Raw genomic sequence first — 20797 nt, 5'->3', positions numbered from 1 at the left:
ATGTTCTTGAGCATTGTGCAGCGTGGTATTTGTTCAAGGTATCAGATATTTAGTATTTTGTAAAATATTATGTTGATATATGTAATTGAGTGACAGACTGCTTGTGCTCCAGAGATTTATTAGCACATTTAAAGGAGCACAAGTGTTTTTGTTTATTTACATAGGTGGGTAGCAGGGGGTCTGTGGTGCTGAACTGCGTTAACTTCGGCTCTGGGGACCGCCTGGTTCTCAAGATGCATATGGAGAAACATGCTGCCAGTTACTTCCTGGTATTTAAATGTTCACATTACGCGGCTTCCTATTGGCCCTCGTGATGCGGAAGATTTAATCCGCTGTTTAGTTTCCCCTAGAAGGGTCTAGTACTGGTGCTACCTTTACAGATCTGTTTCTCAAGAACAAGGGTGTCCCCGTAACTGATATTAATGGGGTTCAGCTCTGAATACCCCCTGATTCAAACCTACTGTATGTTTAAAATTTTTTTTTTCAAAAAAGCACATTCATTGCTCCTTTTAAAGCAATGTGAGGATTTTTGAGATACAAAGATTCTCCTCATTGTTGACATTTTGTATTCCTTAACTAAACAAGTGTAACCCTGTGTCTATCGGCACAGGACGTGGCCCCTTCAAGAATTACATTCCACTTAACCATGTGACTTTGCTTAGCCGGTGGCATGACCATTGGAAAGGGAGCTGAGGGAGTGAGGGTGTGCACGCCCATCCTGCATAGAAGGGCCATGTAGGGCTCCTAAGAGAGAGGGAACTGCAGGGAGAGAGAGTTGCCCCACTGGACGAGTGCATGCAGCAGAGACCAGGACCTTACCTTGGGAGACCGGACAGAGATAAAAGTTATTATTTGTTTGCGCAGTGCTGGATAGTTCTGGGGTGTTAGTAATTGTGTTATGTATTATATATATATGTTCCTTTTATTTATAAAACTGTTATATGTAAACTGCTGTGGTGTCCCCCTTATTACTGATCCCACTCAAGAGTGAGGGTTGCTATAGTAAACGGATTCAGGCTCCCACCTCATACACGGAGGTACTGCCAAATAAAGAGGGGTTACACAAGCAAAAACAACAATAGAGGATACATTAAGTATACCAATATAGACCGCCAAGTTTAAAATATGATTATGAGCAACCTTGAACAGTTTTTAGTGCAGTTTTTTTAACCTTTTTTTTTTTTAGTTAAGGAACCCTATAATTATATTGTGACATTCTGCAGAGCCCCCACCCTCCCTAATAGAGCGTCTGAGATCCGATGCATTGTAATTTTTTCTGTATTTGGTACAGCAGATAAAAATATCACTAGTGAGCACATTAACATGTCTCGCAGGTCTGCAACTTTGCTTTTCCCCATTTGTCTCTTAGCATACATTGCTTCCACTGCAGCAAGGGATGCTGGAAAATCTGTATTTGGTACAGTTTTCAAATGACCTGACAATTGAATAGAACCCTTTAGGGATGTCCGGGGAACCCGAGGGTTTCTAGGAACACCTGTTGAAAAACACTGGTCTAGTGGAATAGAGTAACATTTTGTTTCTTTCCAGGTAAACCTTAAAATGAGAGAAATTTTGGAGAAAGAACTAAGATTAAAACAGCAGTTATTAGAAAGTCCAAGCCATCAAAAGGTAAAAAGCCTAAAATGTGTTTTTACATGAATTTCTGAAGTATATTATAGATCAAGAGAATTTACCGAACTATTCATGGTCATTTTGAAATTAATTCTTATATAATTCTCCATGCATTATTTAACAAATATTCTAAGAGAATCATGTCGTCTTATAGTGTTCTACAGATTCATTCAAAGCAAAATGGCATTCTCTTACTTTGTCTTACCAGAAAAGAGCCTTCAAGCATTTAGAAGTTTAGACATACACACGCGCATACCTACACTCACGCACATACCTACACACACGCGCATACCTACACACACACACTTGCCTACACACACACATGCGCATACATACACACTTACATACACACTTACATACACACACGCGCATACATACACACTTACCTACACACACACACGCGCTTACATACACACACACATACATACACACTTGCCTACACACACGCGCATACATACACACTTATCTACACACACGCGCATACATACACACTTACCTACACACACACACGCGCATACTTACATACACACACACGCATACATACACACTTATACATACACACTTACCTACACACACGCGCATACATACACACTTATACATACACACTTACCTACACACACGCGCATACATACACACTTATCCACACACACGCGCATACATACACACTTATCCACACACACACGCGCATACATACACACTTACCTACACACACACACTTCTGTAATTATCCTTCTTAATGTTTCTCAAATGATAGCCGTACAGTAATTTAGAAATAACTGAATGTGTTCTAACTTTTACTTTAATGTGAGTTTATGCATTTCATCTGTATATAAAGCAGTAAGCCTGTCGAATCTTTACCAATCACATATTTTATGCTTCAATTATTATAGAAATTTGAAAGGTAATCTAGTGAAGTTGTTTTCACTTCTTCTGTTCTTTCTGAATGTATCTAAAGAATGGAACATTCTCAATATTGGTTCACCTAAAAATCTGCTCTCATAAAATGGGGTATGATCTCTACGGCATAAGACTGATCAGGAAAGATTACATGACTTCAATATATAGAGCAGGGGTGATCAACTCAAGTCCTCAAGCCCTCAAGCCCCTCCCCCCTCCAACATGTCAGGTTTTCAGGATATTCCAGCTTCAGCACAGGTAGCTCAATCCGTCCCAGCTTCAGCACAGGTGGCTCAGTCTCTGTCTTTGACTGAGCCTCTGATTGACCCACCTTTGCTGAAGCTGGGATATCCTGAAAACCTGACCTGTTGGTGGGGCTTGGAATTGAGCAACTCAGCCGTGGAGGGTAGAAGGGAGAGGGGGATTTGATTATAAACTTTCAAATATATAAAGGGAGTGAACAACGTACAGGAGGGAAGCATATTCCTAAGAAAGCTGTGCTAGAACAGGAGGTCGGTCTCTGAAGCGAGAGGGTGGCAGGCTACGGGGAAATGTGAGGGAGTACTTCTCCATGGAAAGGGTGGTGGCTACGTGATATAGCTTCCAGGGCGATTAGAGTAAGGGAATTGAAACATGCGTGAGATGGACACAACGCTATCGTAAATATGAAAGAAAGCAAAGAATCAAATAGGGTCCGAGGTTTTACAGCAGGTAGGAAAATGGGCAGACTGGGTGGGTCAAGTGGGTCTTATCTGCCGTCATATTCAGTGTTTCTATGTGTTCCTATTTTAAAACACAGTTCTAGTTTATGCAAATAACGTGCTCTGCGAAAGTTTCCTTTCCTGTGCCTAATTTCTTTTCCTTGCTTCCTAAAAAGTCTCCTTCAAAATGGTATTGGAAATTAGTACCTGTAAGTGAAACAATAGATCCCTTTCTGTAAACGTTCATCCGTCTAACCATGGCACTTTTATTCATTTAATAGAACAGGGGAGGCCAACTCCAGTCCTCAAGGACCACTAACAGGTCATTTTTTCAGGATATCCCTGCTTCAGCACAGGTGGCTCAAAGACTGGCCTGTCGCTGGCCCTTGATGACTGGAATTGGCCACCCCTGTTTTAATGTTTTGCTTTCATCAGCTTTTCCATACTTAGCATACGATTTGTTAACGACCCCCCCCCCCCCCCAAATAAACCTTTTGAAAAGTAATTTGAAATGTGTTGACCCCGGAACATGGGACAGTTTGTTTGTCCTTTAAAAAAACAAATGCTTTTACAGTTTTTCTGGCTACTTTTGTTTAATTGTTAATATTTTGCGTACACAATATCCACACAAAAGAAGAAAAACTACCATGGTCATCATTCGTAAGCTTATGTACACGTGTTTCGCAGTGTTACTATGCTGCCCATTTGTTTTGTTTTATGATTGTAACCACCATCATTTGTGTTAACTGTTTTTGTTCTTATGTTTTTTGTTGTTGTTCATATCTGTGTAAAAGCCTGATCTAATGCATGCACTAGCGCATTGCATGCTGGAACCTGTGGAATATGCACGCGTGGTATAGTATAATATTTAATATGTAGTGATTCCGGCTTGGGGAAAATATGCACAGCTCGTTTGTACTGTACGTCTTGTATTAGAATGTGTGATCGTTTTTAGTATAGGTTTTTATGTCTACATGTACAAAACCCTTGTCGGCAAAAGCATATTTCTCCAGTCAAATTTAAGGTGTGAATACTAACCAATGAAAATGTTTGTATAAATTAGACATTTTCGAAAATCCTCATTTTATTAATTAATTAATTTATTTTCCATTTCTTATCCTGCCCTCACTGGCACCTATTAACTTGTACTAACTCCTACCAATAATATCGGTTGGAGGACAGAGCATGAGATGCATTTTTGTATATTCCCCCCCCCCCCCCTATACTTCCCTATTTCATTTTTAAATGCTATTACAGTTTTCATATTCCCTTTTCTGCAGTTTATTTGGTATGTTTCTGTATAGTTCTTGCAGTGTGGATATTTTATACTCTATATTCATGATGATATTGTCATGCGGCTCCAATTTGTAGCTGTAACTTCTCGTCCGTTGGATTCAGGCTAGATGATGATATAAAGGTTTTCAGCCCCATTTTCTGTAAGTGTAGTAACAAAGGAGGGAGAGGGAGGGAATAGGTGTTATGATGACTTTTATTGGACCAACAAGTAGTTGAGATGTTACAAGCTTTCCAACCTCTGCAGGTCAGGCAACCTGATGAAGGATCCTGAGAGGTTGGAAAGCTTGTAACATATCAACTGCTTGTTGGTTCAATAAAAGGTATCATAAAGGTACACCTACTCCCTCTCCTTCCTTTGTTACTACATGAAAGAAAGGACCAGCACGGTTACCCACCTTTCTTTTAAGTGGCATATGCACATCCATTTTGAACTTTGACATAACTGATGGAATAAACAGAAGTGTCATTTCAGTAACCTAGTAACTTTTACATTTTGGTTTAGGTACGCTACCGTCGAGATCATCCTTCAAACAGGCAGTTGCCCTTCTTCCCATTACTTGAAGATCTAATGAAAGATACAAGCGACGGTGCTGCTCTTCTATCTGTTATACACTATTATTGCCCTGAACAAATGAAGCTGGACGGTATGCCAAGATTTTCCTTATGTAGCTGTTCAACCTTTTTCCAGAGGCGTCTGCTGTGCCCTCTAGCAGAAAAAGGGGGAATAATTCTTTCACTGATGGCAATCAGTTTTTAAAGGGGAAAATCATGCGCTTTTGGTTTTTTAAATTACTCTTTTTAAACATAGGTTGGAAGGATGGGGCCTCTGGAGCTGAACCCCATTCATTTCTGCTCCGGGACCCCATGTTTCCCAAGATACAGACCTCCTAAAGGGGATGACATTATCTCAGAAAAGTTTAACGCTCCCACGTCACGTGGGCCAATAGGAAGCGAACCTGATGATGTCACAGCTTCCTATTGGCCATTACATTAATCCAGCTACCGGCATCCCCTACGGAGGTAAGTATCTCGGGAAGCAGGGGGTCCCCTGAGCTGAAATTAACGGGGTTCGGCTCCGGAGATCGCCTGCTTCAGTCCTATGTAAAACAAAATAATAATGTGCAGAACAAAATCGTCAGCTTTAATCGCCGCTTTAAACTTGTCACCAATGTAATCCAATATTTTAGTGTCTATTATCTGTTAAGCATCAATATGGCTAATTTAGGGTTTTGCTGTTGTCATACGTGCATTTAAATAATATTGAATTTCTTCAGGGGCAATCCCTTAACCGTGCCCTATGCAATGACATAAGCGAAATACGCTCGCACCAGTGCAGGCTGTGCATTACGAGAGGCTCCTTGAAGGCTTCTCAGACCAAGCTCCCTTTTAAGGAGGGAGGGGGCAGTGATGCTGGTATTGGGGAGCCCAGCACTGGAACACCTCTAGAATTCCTTGTTGCCTTGGCGACAATAATGACGGCAGTTTAGAGTAAAATGAAAACCTCCGGACATATAAAACCATAAATTTAAAAAAAAAGCCTGAAGTACACTTAATTATACATTTCCTTTCTGCCCTGACAAGAAATGTAAGCAGATTCTAGGCAGCACTGCCATTTAAAAAATAATATTCGGATGATTTTGTGCTTGATGCTGGCCTAATAGTGAAATGACTGTTGGACATGAACTCGTCGTCGTAGAGGTAAAAGCCATTACCTACATTCTATGAGTACTGGGGAAAAGGCGATTTTAAATGTTCTTTTTGACAGAAAAAAAATCTGTATTTAAAAAGGAAGGTATTTTGCTATGACAAATTCTGAAGATTAGGCATCTGAGTTTTTATTTTTATTTTTTATAGAAAGAGTTTTTCAATCAAGAAATTCCAAACGTCAGGGGGTGCATTTAGTGTGTTTTTGACAAAAATGCATTTAATGGGTTTTACATCTACATCAACGTTATGCTATCCCTGTTGGTTTCTTTAATTTTGTACGTTTTGTTCGATAACAATCAACCAATTGTACGTGTTTCTTACTGTAGATATTTGCTTAAAGGAAGTACCATCAATAGCGGACAGCCTGTACAACATTCAGCTTCTTAAAGAGTTCTCGAATGAGTATTTAAACAAATGCTTTTATCTTACATTAGAAGACATGCTGTATTCTCCGCTCGTTCTAAAGGTGAGCATACCATATTAACGTACGTTTAAAAAACAAGGTATCTCTGGAACTAGAAAGACGAGGATCAATCTGTTCTATTTTCTTATCAATTTCAGCCCAATGTAATGGTTTTCATAGCTGAGCTCTTCTGGTGGTTTGAGAATGTAAAGCCTGATTTTGTTCAGCCCAGAGACATGCAAGAATTAAAAGAAGGTAAGACACTTTCGTTACTTAAGTAATAATCCCCACAGAACAGGCCAATAATGCCCTGTTCTGAGGGGATTATTACTATTATAGGCTAAATGTAGGCTTTTTTTCATAAATAATAGACACTTTTTTGTATAGTTATATGGATTTGTTTATTAAAATAAAATGATAAATAGATTAAAGCACCTCTATACACACTCTGCAGCTAGCTATATCAACACACTGCCGACCCCTCTGTGTGTGTGTGTGTGTGTGTGTGTGTGTGTGTACACACACCACACTGCAGCTCTACACACAAATGGCTACACACACACACACAACACAAACTGGTGCTACACACAAACACTGCTGCTACACACACATACAACACAACAGCACCACACACACTGCAGCTCTACACACAAGCTGCAGCTACACACACACACACACACACACACACACACACACACACACACACACACACACAAACTCTGCAGCAGACACACACACACACCAACTCTGCAGCAGACACACACACACGATAGACAGAAACTGCAGCTACAAACAAACTCTCCCTCCTCTCACTGTGTCCATGGAGCTGTGTTCACAGAGGGAGGGGGAGGAGTCACTGCCTGGCTGCTGCTTCCTGACCAATCCCCTGCCTTGTCTGAGAGCTGTTCATGCCTCCTGACCAATCCCCTGCCCTGTCTCAGAGCTGTTTTGAAAAAAGGAAAAGCTGATTGGCTGGAAATAAACACTTTGCAAGCTGCCAAAAACTTCGGGCATTACTGAATGAATAATGCCCGGAATTGTAACCAATCAGAGAGCAGGGATTTCAATAATGCCTGGAATTTTACAGCTTTAGCCTATAATTTTATATAGTTACTAATTAAGTTTACTGGCTTTACTTTTGTAATGCTCTATTCTGAACTTTAGAGGAAATACAACCAGAACAAAAAACACATCACAATTCATTAAATAAAAACAAGAATACATAAATACATAAACTGAATTGGATTCATTGTTCAAGGCCTAAAAAAAAGATTTCAGTGTTTTTTAATTTTTTTTTATTATTATTATTTATTTTCTCAATTCTTCTGCCATATGCATTCATCTGAGATTATACAATGGAAGTTAGATCAGCAATCCTATTGAATTAGCCCATTGTATTTTTTTTTTTTTTTTTTTACAGCATTGGAACCGGGTGATCCTCCAGAGGGAACCCGGATGTTTAGCTTAAGGGACCCACTTCCAGGTTCCTGAGAGTCTTCCTGGTGTAGTTACCAGTATTGCTTCCTGGGTATTTAAATGGCCGTTTATTAGACATCTGCAACCGATGACGTTGCGGCTACCTATTGTCCCCCCCAAGTTTTGGCTGCCATTTTGAATTACCAACATGGAGCTTTAACACTGGTTCAGCTCCAAATGATCCCCGGTTTCAATTCTGTAAAGAAAAAGAAAAAGAAAAAAAACTAAATAAAAGCAATGGGTACAAAATAAAATGAGCATCTGTGATTGCTGCTTGGAATAATCCCTAATCATATACGGACCCTATTCTCTTAACCACATTTACAGATAGGCATGAGCTAAGGGGATTGACTTATGTAAACCTCTGTAAACCTTTACTTACCTTGGCTCCACACGCGTCGCCATGGCAACGCGGCGTCAAATGACGCTGTGAGGTCATGTGACATCGCGTTGCTATGGCAACGTGACGTCATGCCGACGTAAATGGGGGTGAAGGGGGGGGGGCGCAGGGATGAGGTGACCGCCGGCAGGGGGACGCATGGAAAAAAGTTTGCTCCCCCTGAGATAAATGATAGAATTTGAGTGAATAAGGCTAACTGCGCTTTAAGACATTAATACAGTTGGCCCCACTTTTTTATTTATTTTTTTCTTGAGGGTTTTAGAGAATATCTTGTATTGGTCTATGTGTCCTATCTGACAGTGCCTTCTAAATGAAAAACATTCTGATGCAATTGTCCCCAAACATTTAGCTTAATGTAATATTGTCACCTGTTATTATTTGCACAGCTAAATCCGTAGTACAGCAGAAAAGCAGCCGAGCCCCAGTACCTATTTCCAATGCGACCAAGCGAAGCTTCATGGCTACTCCGGCAAGCACCGCAGATTCCCCGACATCCGCTCAAGCTACATCTGAAACTTGCGGCAGGAGTTTCCCGCCGCCAGAGGAGTCTGAAAAGTCAGTTTTTGTAATTTCCTTTTTGCTTTGTTTGCCATTTCTGGATGTGATGCTTTAATGCAAAGCGACTAGTATTCATGCATCCTAGAACGAGACTTAATAGTTTGTTGTATATTATAAAATATGACAACTTAAAGTAGCGTTGTTGGGTCCTCCATTTCCTACTCTAAGAAAATGTTAATATTAACCTACTGTAGGTTTGATTATGTGGAGCCAGCCTTGTAACCTGTTGTGATAAGCAGGAAAGTCCTCTATTGATGCTCAGAAAGAATTAGGAGGAGACGAAACCATATCAGAACTGGCTGCACACTATATCAGCACCTGTCCAGGCTGAGAGACGCCCTCGAAACCCCACGTCCCTATGTGTAACTGTTACCCATGTACTGTGCAAACATTATTGCCTACCCCCTATTACTCATGCTTTGGCAATACTGAAATATTTTTCTGTCATGCCAATAAAGATTTAGATGTCCTGGGAAGGCAGTGAAGATCTCCAGCTGCAATTATTAAAAGGATCCATCTTTTGAATTGTATTTAACAAACCTATGGTTGACCACTGCTCAAAAATGTAGAAAATTGCTTCTGTAGTGTTTTTCCTTTTTTTTTTTTTTTTGTATAAGGATTATATACTTAACATGTTTTTCCTTAGTGGAAAAGGAAGCCCAGCCTTCAGTCCATCAAATCCATTATTGCCTTTGAGACAGAAACAACAAAACTCTCTGCAGCCTGAAGATAGTCCCAGTAAGTATGTGATGTGCAACTGTTTGAGCACTATTCTCCTTGGCTCCAGAGCCATGTGTGGTGGTGTGCCTATATTGAGCATTATCTTGGGTAGCCCTCCAGTGGTATAAAATGGTGAAGCATGCTGTGTGCTATAGGGGAGGGGGGTTATGGTTTTGATAGACTTAAGTAGTCTGTAGCAGTGCTGATTTATTTATTATTTTATAAAATGTTTTACCAGGAAGTAATGCATTGAGAGTTACCTCTCGTTTTCAAGTATGTACCTTGCGTCGAGTTATGATCACAATGAAATGGTTACATTAAGTGAGCAGGGTTATACATTATATACAAGACATTGCATGCACAGTTAGAGATAATATATATTATAGGCGTATGCAACAGTTACAGACCAGATTAAAATGTGAGGCAGCTTTAGTTTTGAAAGAATTTAGACTGGTTAGATTAGATCTGGTTAGACTTTAGATTATCCATGCAAACTTGTTTCTACTGATTTCCAGCTCCTAATGTGTATTACAGGCTTAATAATTCACATATTTACCATTTAATTTGTACAGATCTTGGGTAAATTACCTGGATAGTATATTTGTGGATTTTCTTTGGTGACTTTATTTTATAATTCATTACTTTAGCTGAATTACTGTTCTGTACCCCCATCCCTCTTTTATATTTTCTGTACCCTACCCCCACATATACTTTGAACATTTCATATTAGATACAAATGTAAGCTTACGGGGAAAAAAAACATGGGATTTAGGTGAATTAAATAGAAGTAGCCATGTTAAATCATTTGCAAAATAAAAACTTCAGTATTAGGTGATGTACTTTGTTTTGCTTTATTTTTACATTTGTACAGACTGTACTAACAATTGATATTTTGGGACAAGCTTTTGGGAGTTCTCTCTCTTCCTCAGAACAAGCAATTCTGCTTTGCAGAATATCCCATGAGTTTAATATAGATGTAAAAACCAAGATAACAATCTAAGGCAGATGATGTAGAGAAGGAATGGTACATAAATAGGGAAATACGTGAATGAAAGGGATAGTGAGATATGAGGAGAGCATTTAGTACCATCCATCCATCAGCAGTGTGAAGGGGGGGGGGGGAGGTGTGACAAAGTGTAAAATTAACAGAGAGGCAGGAAGAAACATTACACACAACTATCATTGTGTATTAAAAAAAAAAAAACACATGGGTATTAAGTCGCCCTTTTTTTTTTTTTAATTTTTAAAAAATTTTTTTTTTAAGTTCAAATGTTTTTAGGTGAGAGATTTTCGCTACAACATGTTTAATAACACTAATCTTATACTTTTTAAAGATCACTTAAATCGTTCCAATTCTTTGACACGAGCTGATGGCCAGCCGCGGGGTTCAGTAATCGCCTGGCCTGAGAAAAGACAAAGGTTTGTGCCATAAGAAGTACTATGAACAGGGACATTTATAAGAAATAGTTTTGTGGTGTTAGGGTATTACAGGGAACCCTATCTTGTTAACGGTTAACCACTGCCGATATATAGAGATTCATATAAAAACAGAACTAAATATTGTTATTTATAGCAGTAGCACATAAGGGTTTAAGTATAATTGAAAACTGACATTAAGTATACATTAGCAGCATTTTGTTCAGTCAAATGTGGTAAATTGAGTTTTTTTTTATTTCTCTGTCTAGACCTTTGTCTCAACCCTCTCCATTCGCCCTTCATTGTGCAACAGATGATGTGGACGTTGCATCTGGTGATAGTGTTAGTCTTGCTAGATCAATCAGCAAAGACAGCCTGGCTTCAAATATCATAAATGCAACTCCAAAACATCAGCCATATCCCACACCTGGGAAAGTTAGTTCCAGAAGCCTCCTGGGCAATGTAGACATTGACGATGATGATGAAGAACTTGTTGCAATTATCAGATCAGATGAAACCTCAAGCCAAGGAAACCTTGAGTTACAGAGTATTTCCTCCAGGGCGTCTTGTCGAACAGCGAGGTCCCCAAGAAGGTCAACAGAAGCCTTGGCAAACAAACCAGATGTTTTTTTTTTGGAGCCTCTAATGCCTGCAGTACTTAAACCAGCAAAAGAAAAACAAATGGTTAACAAGAGAGAAGAGTATGGAGAGGGGAAACAACGAGGATGCGCTTCAAAACGACAAAATGAGGGGAATGCATCTTTTTGTCGTAAGAAAGTAAACAGTAATCATATTGGGCATGACCTGAACAGAACTTTTACTCCAATTTCTGGTTTGGAATTTACAGCTTCAACAGATTCTTCCAGGACAGAGTCTGTGCAACTCTCAACAGAGACTGGAAATGGGACATTTAGACCTCTTGCCACTAGCAGTGTAGATCAATCTTCTGATCAGCCTAGTGGTGCATTCTTTCTTCATGATGCTAAAACTGACGCCGATGTTGAAGATAAACCATGTATGGAATATCTGAAAGTTGAGAACCCACACGAAGCAGAAACCACATGGACAGTATTAAGACAAGATTCTGATTCTGACAACCTAGATATGGAAGAGTGTGAACAAGACCCTGTGGCATCCCACCCTTTTTGTAAATACATAGGAGAAGAAGAATCCACCAAGCTGCAGGAAGATATGAAAGTAAAAGAACACGATGACAAGGATGATGTGAGTGGACGTTCCAGCCCATGCTTAAGTACCATTTCACAGGTTAGCAGTGTCTCTGTGGCAAGTGGAAGTGTTCGAATGACTAACTTTGCAGAACGGAAATTCCAAAGGCTTAATAGTTATGAAACAAAGTCCAGTACTAGCAGTTCACAAAAGACGACACCTGATGGTTCAGAGTGCTGCCCAACTCCACTAACTAGCTGGAAACAAAGGAGGGAACACAGTCCCGGCAGGCAAAATAAGGACCATGCCAATCTTTTGGCTTCTGAGCTTGTCCAACTTCACATGCAGTTGGAGGAGAAGCGAAGAGCTATTGAGACTCAGAAGAAAAAAATGGAGTCCTTGTCTGCCAGGCAGCGGTTAAAGTTGGGCAAAGCGGCTTTCTTGAATGTTGTTAAGAAAGGAAAACCTGAAGGAATGCCACAGCCAGTGAAGCCAGAACATGGCCTGAAAGAGTACTCTAAGCTAAATGCTGAGGAACTTCACCCTGTTACTGCAAATTGTAAAGCTGAGCAGTACTTTGAGAAACTAGAAACTGCAAATGAACGTCACGATGTTACTAAAGAACCGAGAATCCAAGAACCTGTAGCTTTTGTTGAGCAACATATACAGAAAGAACCTGACTTAAATGAAGCTGATATATGTAACATCATTGCAGATCCTAATCTTGAAATTGCAGTCTCTGAAGTCGAATGTGATCTTTCCATTGAAAAGCTAAATGAAACAATAAGTACACTGCAGCAGGCTATATTAAAAATATCCCAACAGCAAGAGCTGTTTATGAAGGCTCCATCTGTTGTGGTACCAATCCCTAAAAATAATTCACAAGATCATAAATTGAAACCTTCAGTACAATTTATGGAGCCTTTATCACCAACGGGAAATGGAAGCCTTCGTAAACCGCCACGATTTGGTCAAGGACGCAACCCCCGCTCATTACGGATATCCGAGCAAAAGTTGTCTAAAGAAAAACCACAGAACTCTTCTCGTGTCATAACCCCAACCCAAAGCATCGAAACCCTGCCCCATTTCAAACCACTGAAATCACCAAGTGTATCTACTGAAGAAACTTTATTAGACAATGGCCCAGAACAAGGAAGTGCTCATCAGGATAAACTTTCACCAGGTTTCAGATTGCACGACGAGATGAATCAGAGGACGTTTGTTCTATCAACTTCCAACGACGCGAACATTATTTCTGAACAAATGCACAAGGAGGCTATGAACAATTTGCGAATAGCAGGTGTAAGTTCTTCAGAAAGCTCAGGAAAAGAAAATGTCCCAGTGGATGAGCGACTTAAAAGCAAATCTAGTCTTATTGAGGTGGATCTTTCTGATTTAAATGACCCCGAAGAAGAGGAAGGAATTGAAAATCAGGATAATTCAACTGACATTAGTGAAGATCAGAAATCCGGTGTTGGATTTTTCTTTAAGGTAAGTAATCCTAATTTGCAATAACACAACATGAAATGTGTCATTCTTAACTGTATTTATTCATTGGACGTAGCAGAGCACTAGCTGCTTTATTAAACAATAGCGATAGCAAATGAATAAAGGGAATGGATAATCTGATTTATGAGGAGAGGCTAGCTAAATTAGATTTGTTTACATTAGAAAAGAGGCGTCCAAGGCCTTGATCATACCAAAAAACACCGGCAGCGATGCTGCGCAAAAAGAAAATGCTGCAATCCAGTTGAGGTAAACATACCGCGAGCGATGTGCATGCCGCCTGGAGCTGTAGGGCGGCAGACTGGAGAGGAGACAGAGGAATTTGTTTTAGGCAGGCGACCTGTTGCATTGATTTAAGAGGTGCCTGATAAGATGCGACTTGTGGACTTGCTGCATAACCTATTCTTATTTGAAACTTTCAGGATGACGAAAAAGCAGAAGATGAGCTGGCAAAGAAACGTGCTGCTTTTCTGCTGAAGCAGCAGCGCAAAGCTGAAGATGCTCGGATTCGAAAGCAGCTGCTGGAAGCTGAAGTTGAACAAAAGCGAGACGAAGCTCGGTATGGATTGTGGTTTTTTTTTTTTTTTTTTTTTAATTACTATTATTTTTTAAAGTGTTTACCGTGACGAGTTTACGGAGAGACATATTCAGTTTTAAGTTTGGGAGCGGTAGAGATACATTTATTTATTTATAAAATATTTTTACCAGGAAGTATTACATTGAGAGTTACCTCTCGTTTTCAAGTATGTCCTGGGCACAGAGTAAAACAAATAATACATGGTTACAAGTACAGTTACATAAATGAGTAGGGTATATATTATATACAAGACATTGCGTGCACAGTTAAAGAAAATATATATTACGAGCGTATGAAACAGTTACAGACCAGGTTAAAATGTGAGACAGCCTTAGATTTGAAAGAACTTAAACTGGTGGTGGATGTGAGGGTCTCTGGTAGGTTGTTCCAGTTTTGGGGTGCACGGTAGGAGAAGGAGGAACGTCCGGATACTCTGTTGAGCCTTGGGACCATGAACAGTCTTTTGGAGTCTGATCTTAGGTGATAAGTGCTGCAAGTGGTAGGGGTGAGGAACTTGTTCAGGTAGCTGGGTAGCTTGCCCATGAAGAATTTAAAGGCAAGACAGGAAAGGTGAACTTTGCGCCTAGACTCTAGTGTTGACCAATCTAGTTCTTTGAGCATTTCGCAGTGATGTGTGTTGTAGTTGCATTGGAGAACAAAACGACAAATTGAATTGTAGAGGGTGTCAAGTTTGCTAAGGTGGGTTTGAGGTGCCGAGCCATATACTATGTCTCCATAGTCAATAATTGGCATTAGCATCTGCTGTGCGATACGCTTTCTGACCAGGAGACTTAGGGAGGATTTGTTCCTGTAAAGTACCCCTAGTTTGGCATAGGTCTTGGTTGTCAGGGTATCAATGTGCATCCCGAATGTTAAGTGGGAGTCAAACCATAAGCCCAGGTATTTAAAACTAGTGACAGGTGTTAGGGTGGTGTTAGCGTTGGTTCTAATCAGGAGCTCAGTCACTGGAATCTTTACAAATTTAGTCTTGGTCCCAAATACCATTGTTACAGTCTTGTCAGTGTTTAAAAACAGTTTGTTTTGGGAAATCCAATTTTCGAGTCTCAAAAAGTCAGACTGAAGTATGTGTTGAATGTCAGAGAGGCTATGGCTGTGTGCATATAGGATTGTGTCATCTGCATACATGTGTATTGAGGCCTCCTTACAGTTGTATATAAGTTCTACATTCAAAAAAATAATTAAAGGGCATACATATTGATTGGGATACAGAACCGAGACATTGAACTTTCTTAGGGAGCAATGGAAAGGTCTGCTTAAGTTTTTTTTATTTTTTCATTATGGGATTGAAGGATTTGGTCTCCGGAGCTGAACTGTGTTAATTTCAGCTCTGGGAGGCCCCATGCTTCCAGGTCTGGGCTGTGTGGGGCTATCGAAATGGCGGCTTAAATGTCATGCGTCATGTGGGCCAATAGGAAGCCGTAACAACCCTTTGCGGCTTTCTATTAGACATCGTCACCAGGGAATTTAAACCTGCACTGATAACGGCACCCCCTACAGATGTATATATCTCGGGAAGTAGGGGGTCCTTGGAGCTGAAATAATGGGGTTCCTGCTTCTCACTTATTAAAAGAAAAATGCCTGTTCTGCTCCTTTAAACCATTCCAGTGAGTGCGATACCTGATATGAAAGGGCGGTTGGATGGTGAATAAACTTGAGGTTGTGGTTATAGCGATATAGTTTGGAGAAAGTTTGATTTTAGGAATATAGAATGAATATTGCATTTCCTTATTCCAAAATGTCTGCATTTCATTATTTTGTAATATTTTTTTATTTTTTCCTGTTAAGTCGCAAAGCTGAAGAGGATAGATTACGCAAGGACGAGGAAAAGACTAGGAGAGAACTCATAAAACAAGAGTATTTGAGAAGAAAGCAGCAGCAGATCTTAGATGAACAAGGACTTGGCAGACCTAAGCCAAAACCCAAACCCACCAAAAAACCTCGACCCAAATCTGTCCATCGTGAGGAATCCTGCAGTGATTCCAGAACAAAATATTCTTCTACACGTATGTGCACCCATTCATTTTTAATGGTTTGGTATCAAATGTTTTAGATTTGTGGTATAATATATATATATATTTTTTTCAATCTAGCTGATAACTTAAGCAGTGCGCAGTCTGGCTCAAGTCTGTCTTTAGCCTCTGGTGCCACTACAGAAGCTGACAGTGTGCATTCTGGTGGGACACCTTCACACAGGTATGCCTTTGCTTTGGATAGCACACGCGCATGAGCGCTGCATGCACTGATACCAACAAAGGAAAATGTACCCATGGGACATCTCAAACCGAGTGGTTTTTTGTCTCATGCAGCAGGGTAGATGCAGTAGAGACCTTGTCGGCAATGAGCAAAAATCAAACTAGAAATGCAGAAAGAGATTGGGAAAATGCATCGACTGCATCCTCTATTGCATCTGTGGCAGAATATTCCGGTATGTTTTTAAACAAGTTTACATTTAAAGATCTCTTAAGATGCATGTCCGTTAAAGCAGCATCATGTTTGCATTCTATTGGTGGAGCAAGGGGTGTCTTTGGAATTCTGCGTGTAACAATGTCTTTAGACCTGTTTTGATCTAATTCCCTCAAATATTTTTGACAATATGTACTGTACCTGATTTGAAACCTGAGCATAGCAGAAAACCTCCCACAACTTTTTTTTTGTTTACTGTTCTAAAACTCGTTGCAATGCTTTCTCTCTCTGAACTGACTTATTACCTGCATTTAAGTGACATAATTGGTCTGTTCTATTATAAAAGTAGTGTTTAGTTGTACATTTGAGTATATGTTGATTTATCGTAGGTAACTTACTGTGCTAGGGCTTTATACTTTTCTCCCATTGTTTTTTTAGAGATAAACTCTATAGTCCAAATCGGCCATTTTCACCCGAAAAACCCCATAGACTTCAATGGGAATTTTTGGCCAAAAAATGTCCCAAGCACCCATTTCGGACTCTAGCGTTTACCACCCTTCAGAAGTTAGACCAAGCAGAATAACATACTGAAGATGTTTTAGATTTATTTTATTAATACAGATTAGTCTTCAGCATACAATATAAAAAATGCTTATTCTATAAATAAATTAGTTGCTGCCAATTTCTTTTCAGGTCCCAAACTTTATAAAGAGCCAAGCAGCAAGTCAAATAAACCAATAATTCACAACGCTATATCCCATTGCTGTCTAGCTGGAAAGGTGAATGAAGCAGTGAAGAATTCAACTTTGGAGGTAATTAAATGGCATTTTATCACAGCTCTCTTATTTTAAGATTGTTCTAGTCAAACTCATTGATTTTTATATTTGTCTGATTTTGTATTTAATCATAGGAGTTAGAGAAGTGTGACTCCAACCATTATATTATCCTGTTTCGTGATGCCGGCTGTCAGTTTAGAGCACTTTATTTCTACTACCCCGAGTCTGAAGAAATCTGTAAGCTGACCGGAACCGGCCCAAAGAACATCACAAAGAAAATGATTGACAAACTTTACAAATACAGCTCAGACAGAAAACAGTTCACTGTAATTCCAGCCAAAACCTTGTCAGTCAGCGTGGACGCTCTCACGATCCATAACCACTTGTGGCAAGCCAAACGACCTGCAGTGCCAAAGAAGACCCCTACATATAAATGATACTTGTGCTGAGCAGATTCGTCTGAATGGGATCTGTTTGAGAGGCAATGTTTACTTTTTCCTCCAGTGGATATGACATGTGCAGCACGTTTTTCAGAGGAAATTTTACAGAGACAGTTTTACACAGACCCCATGGATGATCGCGCTTTTGCTGCTGTAGAGCCCTGCAGCTCATGCCGCTCCAGATCTCTTCAGCACCAAATGGATTAAGTCGAAGGAAGGAATTAAATGTCAGTGTTGTTTTTGGGTTTTTTTCTCCTTTATTTTTATTTTTTCCTGAATGAATGAGGGGGATGCCTGATGTGAATCTCAAAGCTGATTTAACCTTTCAATGGAAGGAAGACTGTGCATGCAGACGGATTCTATCCAATGGCTTTCTTTTTACTTGAAGTGCTCCTACATCTGCATAAACTGAGTCTAGGTAATCTGGGATCACTTAACAAGACACAAAACAACACCTGGCAACCGTCACTTGGATTAAAAGAATTGGGTCATAAAGTGAAAAAGTATATATATTCTTAACCTGAAGAATTTATAAATTCGCAATTTGCAAATGTATTTACTGCCAGCAATTTTACCCAGGGGAAAAATGATCTATCCTTGCACATTGGAACCCATCGTACTCATTTTCAGTCGTTATTGGCACTACAATGATCAGCTGCCCACTAAGAGGCAGTTTATATTTTAGACTTGAAAACGTGTGACATAAAATCATGAGGGAGATAATAATAATAATAATACAATGTTCGGAAAAGTGGGATATTGAACCCGAACACCATTTTTACATTGACGCAATGGTATTCGGTTTTAAGAAATGCTCGTTCTGACTATTAATAGGTCCCGACAAAGGCTGTGGTGTAGAAGTAGAACAGTCCCACTCTGAGCACGGTACTCATGTCTATATACAATATAATGGTGCACCTGATGATCACAGTCCTTTTTAATGGTTTTATGACGTCTTCAAATGTAATCCTATATCTTTGTTGCTGTGTTTATTCTCTACAAGAAGCACACTCTAGCAGAGCGTGTGTGCACTGTTGGACTCATATTTTTTTTGGGGGGGGGGGTTGACATATTTATTCTGAAACCAATAGTTTATTTTTTTTTTCCCCCATTGTCTCATTAAAAAGGAAATATGATTTTCAATCAAAAAAATGAGTTTTGTTTTCAAATTCCCCAAATAGTTTTTCTTTCATGTCTTGAATCGGTTTTGCAATGTTTAAACCTTCTGATTGGAGTTCAAGGAAACACTAAATGCTGTTTTGACGTTTTACATTTTTAAATGCACTTACGATGGACATTTTGTATTGATTTCAACTTTTCACTAAACATGCCATGAATTCTGTCGTTGTTACATCTTATACTAGACCTTACATCAGGGATGGGCAACTTCAGTCCTCAAGGGCCACCAGCAGCTTGGGTTTTCAGGATATCCCTGCTTCAGCAGCCACCTGCGCACAAGCAGGAATATTTGAAAATCCGACCTGCTGGTGTGGCCCTTGAGGACCTGGAGTTGCTCACCCCTGCCCTACATTTTCTTATTTTGAGTTTTTTTTTAATTTATTTGGTTTGCCCATGTTTCTCTCTCGTTATTTTGAAGTGTTACTTGAAATAAGTACTCGGTACTGAAGAGGGCGCTCTTGCATCATTTAAATACAATAAAACTGAATTATCTTTCAAGTCATGTAACCCCGTATTAACACTATTAGATGATATTGTATAAAAGCAGTGAAACCTTCGATGGTAAACATGCAGAACCAGTCTTCCGTTGCAATTTTTTCATCTATACTTCCCCCAATAATGTCCTTTTACTTGATTATAGATTGATGCAATTCTGTATATATTTTGTTCATGATGGCTAGTCCTATGTAAATAACCAAAAGCTTTGTAACTTCTAAAGTGCTAAAGAATATAATACAAGTTACATTTTTCTGTTATCATGCTTTTGTCATGCCTGTGCTGGCCGTTCCCTCACATTGGGTATTATACTCCATATTTATTTTATGAAAGCACTGAGATTAAATAAAATTAAATAATGTATGTTTTTCCATTTATTTTTTTTCATGTGTGCATCCTTTCACTTTCATTAACATTTCATAGCAAAGAAGGGTGGGGAGCCGTGTTTGTACTTTGTTCCATCTAGTAACAAAGGAGGAAGAGGGAGTATGATGCCTTTTATTGGACCAACAAGTAGTTGAGCTGTTACAAGCTTTTGAGCCTCTCTGGGTCCGGGTAACCCAATGAAAGACCCTGAGAGGTTCGAAAGCTTGTGACATATCAACTACTTGTTCGTCAAATAAAAGGTTTTATAACACCTACTCCCTCTCTCTCCTTTGTTACTTCATTAAAGAGGCAATCCAAGCCATATTTTATTTTTTTTCCCTTTCATTTAAAAAAAAAAAAAAAATACTATTAACCTCTCAGACAAACACATTGATTTCAGCTCCGGGACCCCTGCTTCCAGATCTACTTACCTCCCATAGTAGGTGCCGGTAGCAACTCAAGGGTTCCCTATATGGCTGCTTTTTAACATTCCCGGGCCCTGCGGGCCAATAGGAAGCCGTGACATCACCTGGTGCATCTTCCTATTGGCCCATGTGACGAGGAACCTGAAAACTGGAGGAGATACCGGCACCCTCTTTGGGGGTAAGTATCTTCCCGAGCTGAAATTCATAGGGTTCTGCTCAAGATACCTGCTTCAAAG

At 39.7% G+C, this 20797-nt stretch overlaps 1 protein-coding gene across 5 annotated transcripts in view; it reads left to right on the top strand.

The window, feature by feature from the left end:
• CAMSAP1 (calmodulin regulated spectrin associated protein 1) overlaps nucleotides 1-20147 on the top strand; it is a 30651-nt gene extending 10504 nt beyond the window's left edge. For 3 of the 5 annotated variants that reach the window (XM_075578838.1, XM_075578839.1, XM_075578836.1), the window contains exons 5-19: nucleotides 1549-1629; nucleotides 3407-3439; nucleotides 5029-5170; nucleotides 6560-6699; nucleotides 6795-6891; nucleotides 8899-9067; nucleotides 9717-9808; nucleotides 11125-11209; nucleotides 11476-13864; nucleotides 14302-14438; nucleotides 16263-16480; nucleotides 16568-16670; nucleotides 16784-16902; nucleotides 17574-17692; nucleotides 17791-20147. In XM_075578838.1, the coding sequence (XP_075434953.1) occupies nucleotides 1549-1629; nucleotides 3407-3439; nucleotides 5029-5170; nucleotides 6560-6699; nucleotides 6795-6891; nucleotides 8899-9067; nucleotides 9717-9808; nucleotides 11125-11209; nucleotides 11476-13864; nucleotides 14302-14438; nucleotides 16263-16480; nucleotides 16568-16670; nucleotides 16784-16902; nucleotides 17574-17692; nucleotides 17791-18093 (4227 nt within the window). In that variant the 3' untranslated portion in view covers nucleotides 18094-20147. Of the gene's footprint in view, nucleotides 1-1548; nucleotides 1630-3406; nucleotides 3440-3705; nucleotides 4085-5028; nucleotides 5171-6559; nucleotides 6700-6794; nucleotides 6892-8898; nucleotides 9068-9716; nucleotides 9809-11124; nucleotides 11210-11475; nucleotides 13865-14301; nucleotides 14439-16262; nucleotides 16481-16567; nucleotides 16671-16783; nucleotides 16903-17573; nucleotides 17693-17790 lie in introns of those variants that run through there. The other 2 variants (XM_075578837.1, XM_075578840.1) reach the window with 2 other exon arrangements.
• The last annotated feature ends 650 nt before the right edge of the window (nucleotides 20148-20797 follow it).

Source organism: Ascaphus truei, chromosome 21 (genome assembly GCF_040206685.1).
Source record: "Ascaphus truei isolate aAscTru1 chromosome 21, aAscTru1.hap1, whole genome shotgun sequence".
Taxonomy (NCBI): domain Eukaryota; kingdom Metazoa; phylum Chordata; class Amphibia; order Anura; family Ascaphidae; genus Ascaphus; species Ascaphus truei.
Note: the sequence above shows the minus strand (reverse complement) of the source record. Positions and strands in the feature narration are given on the sequence as shown.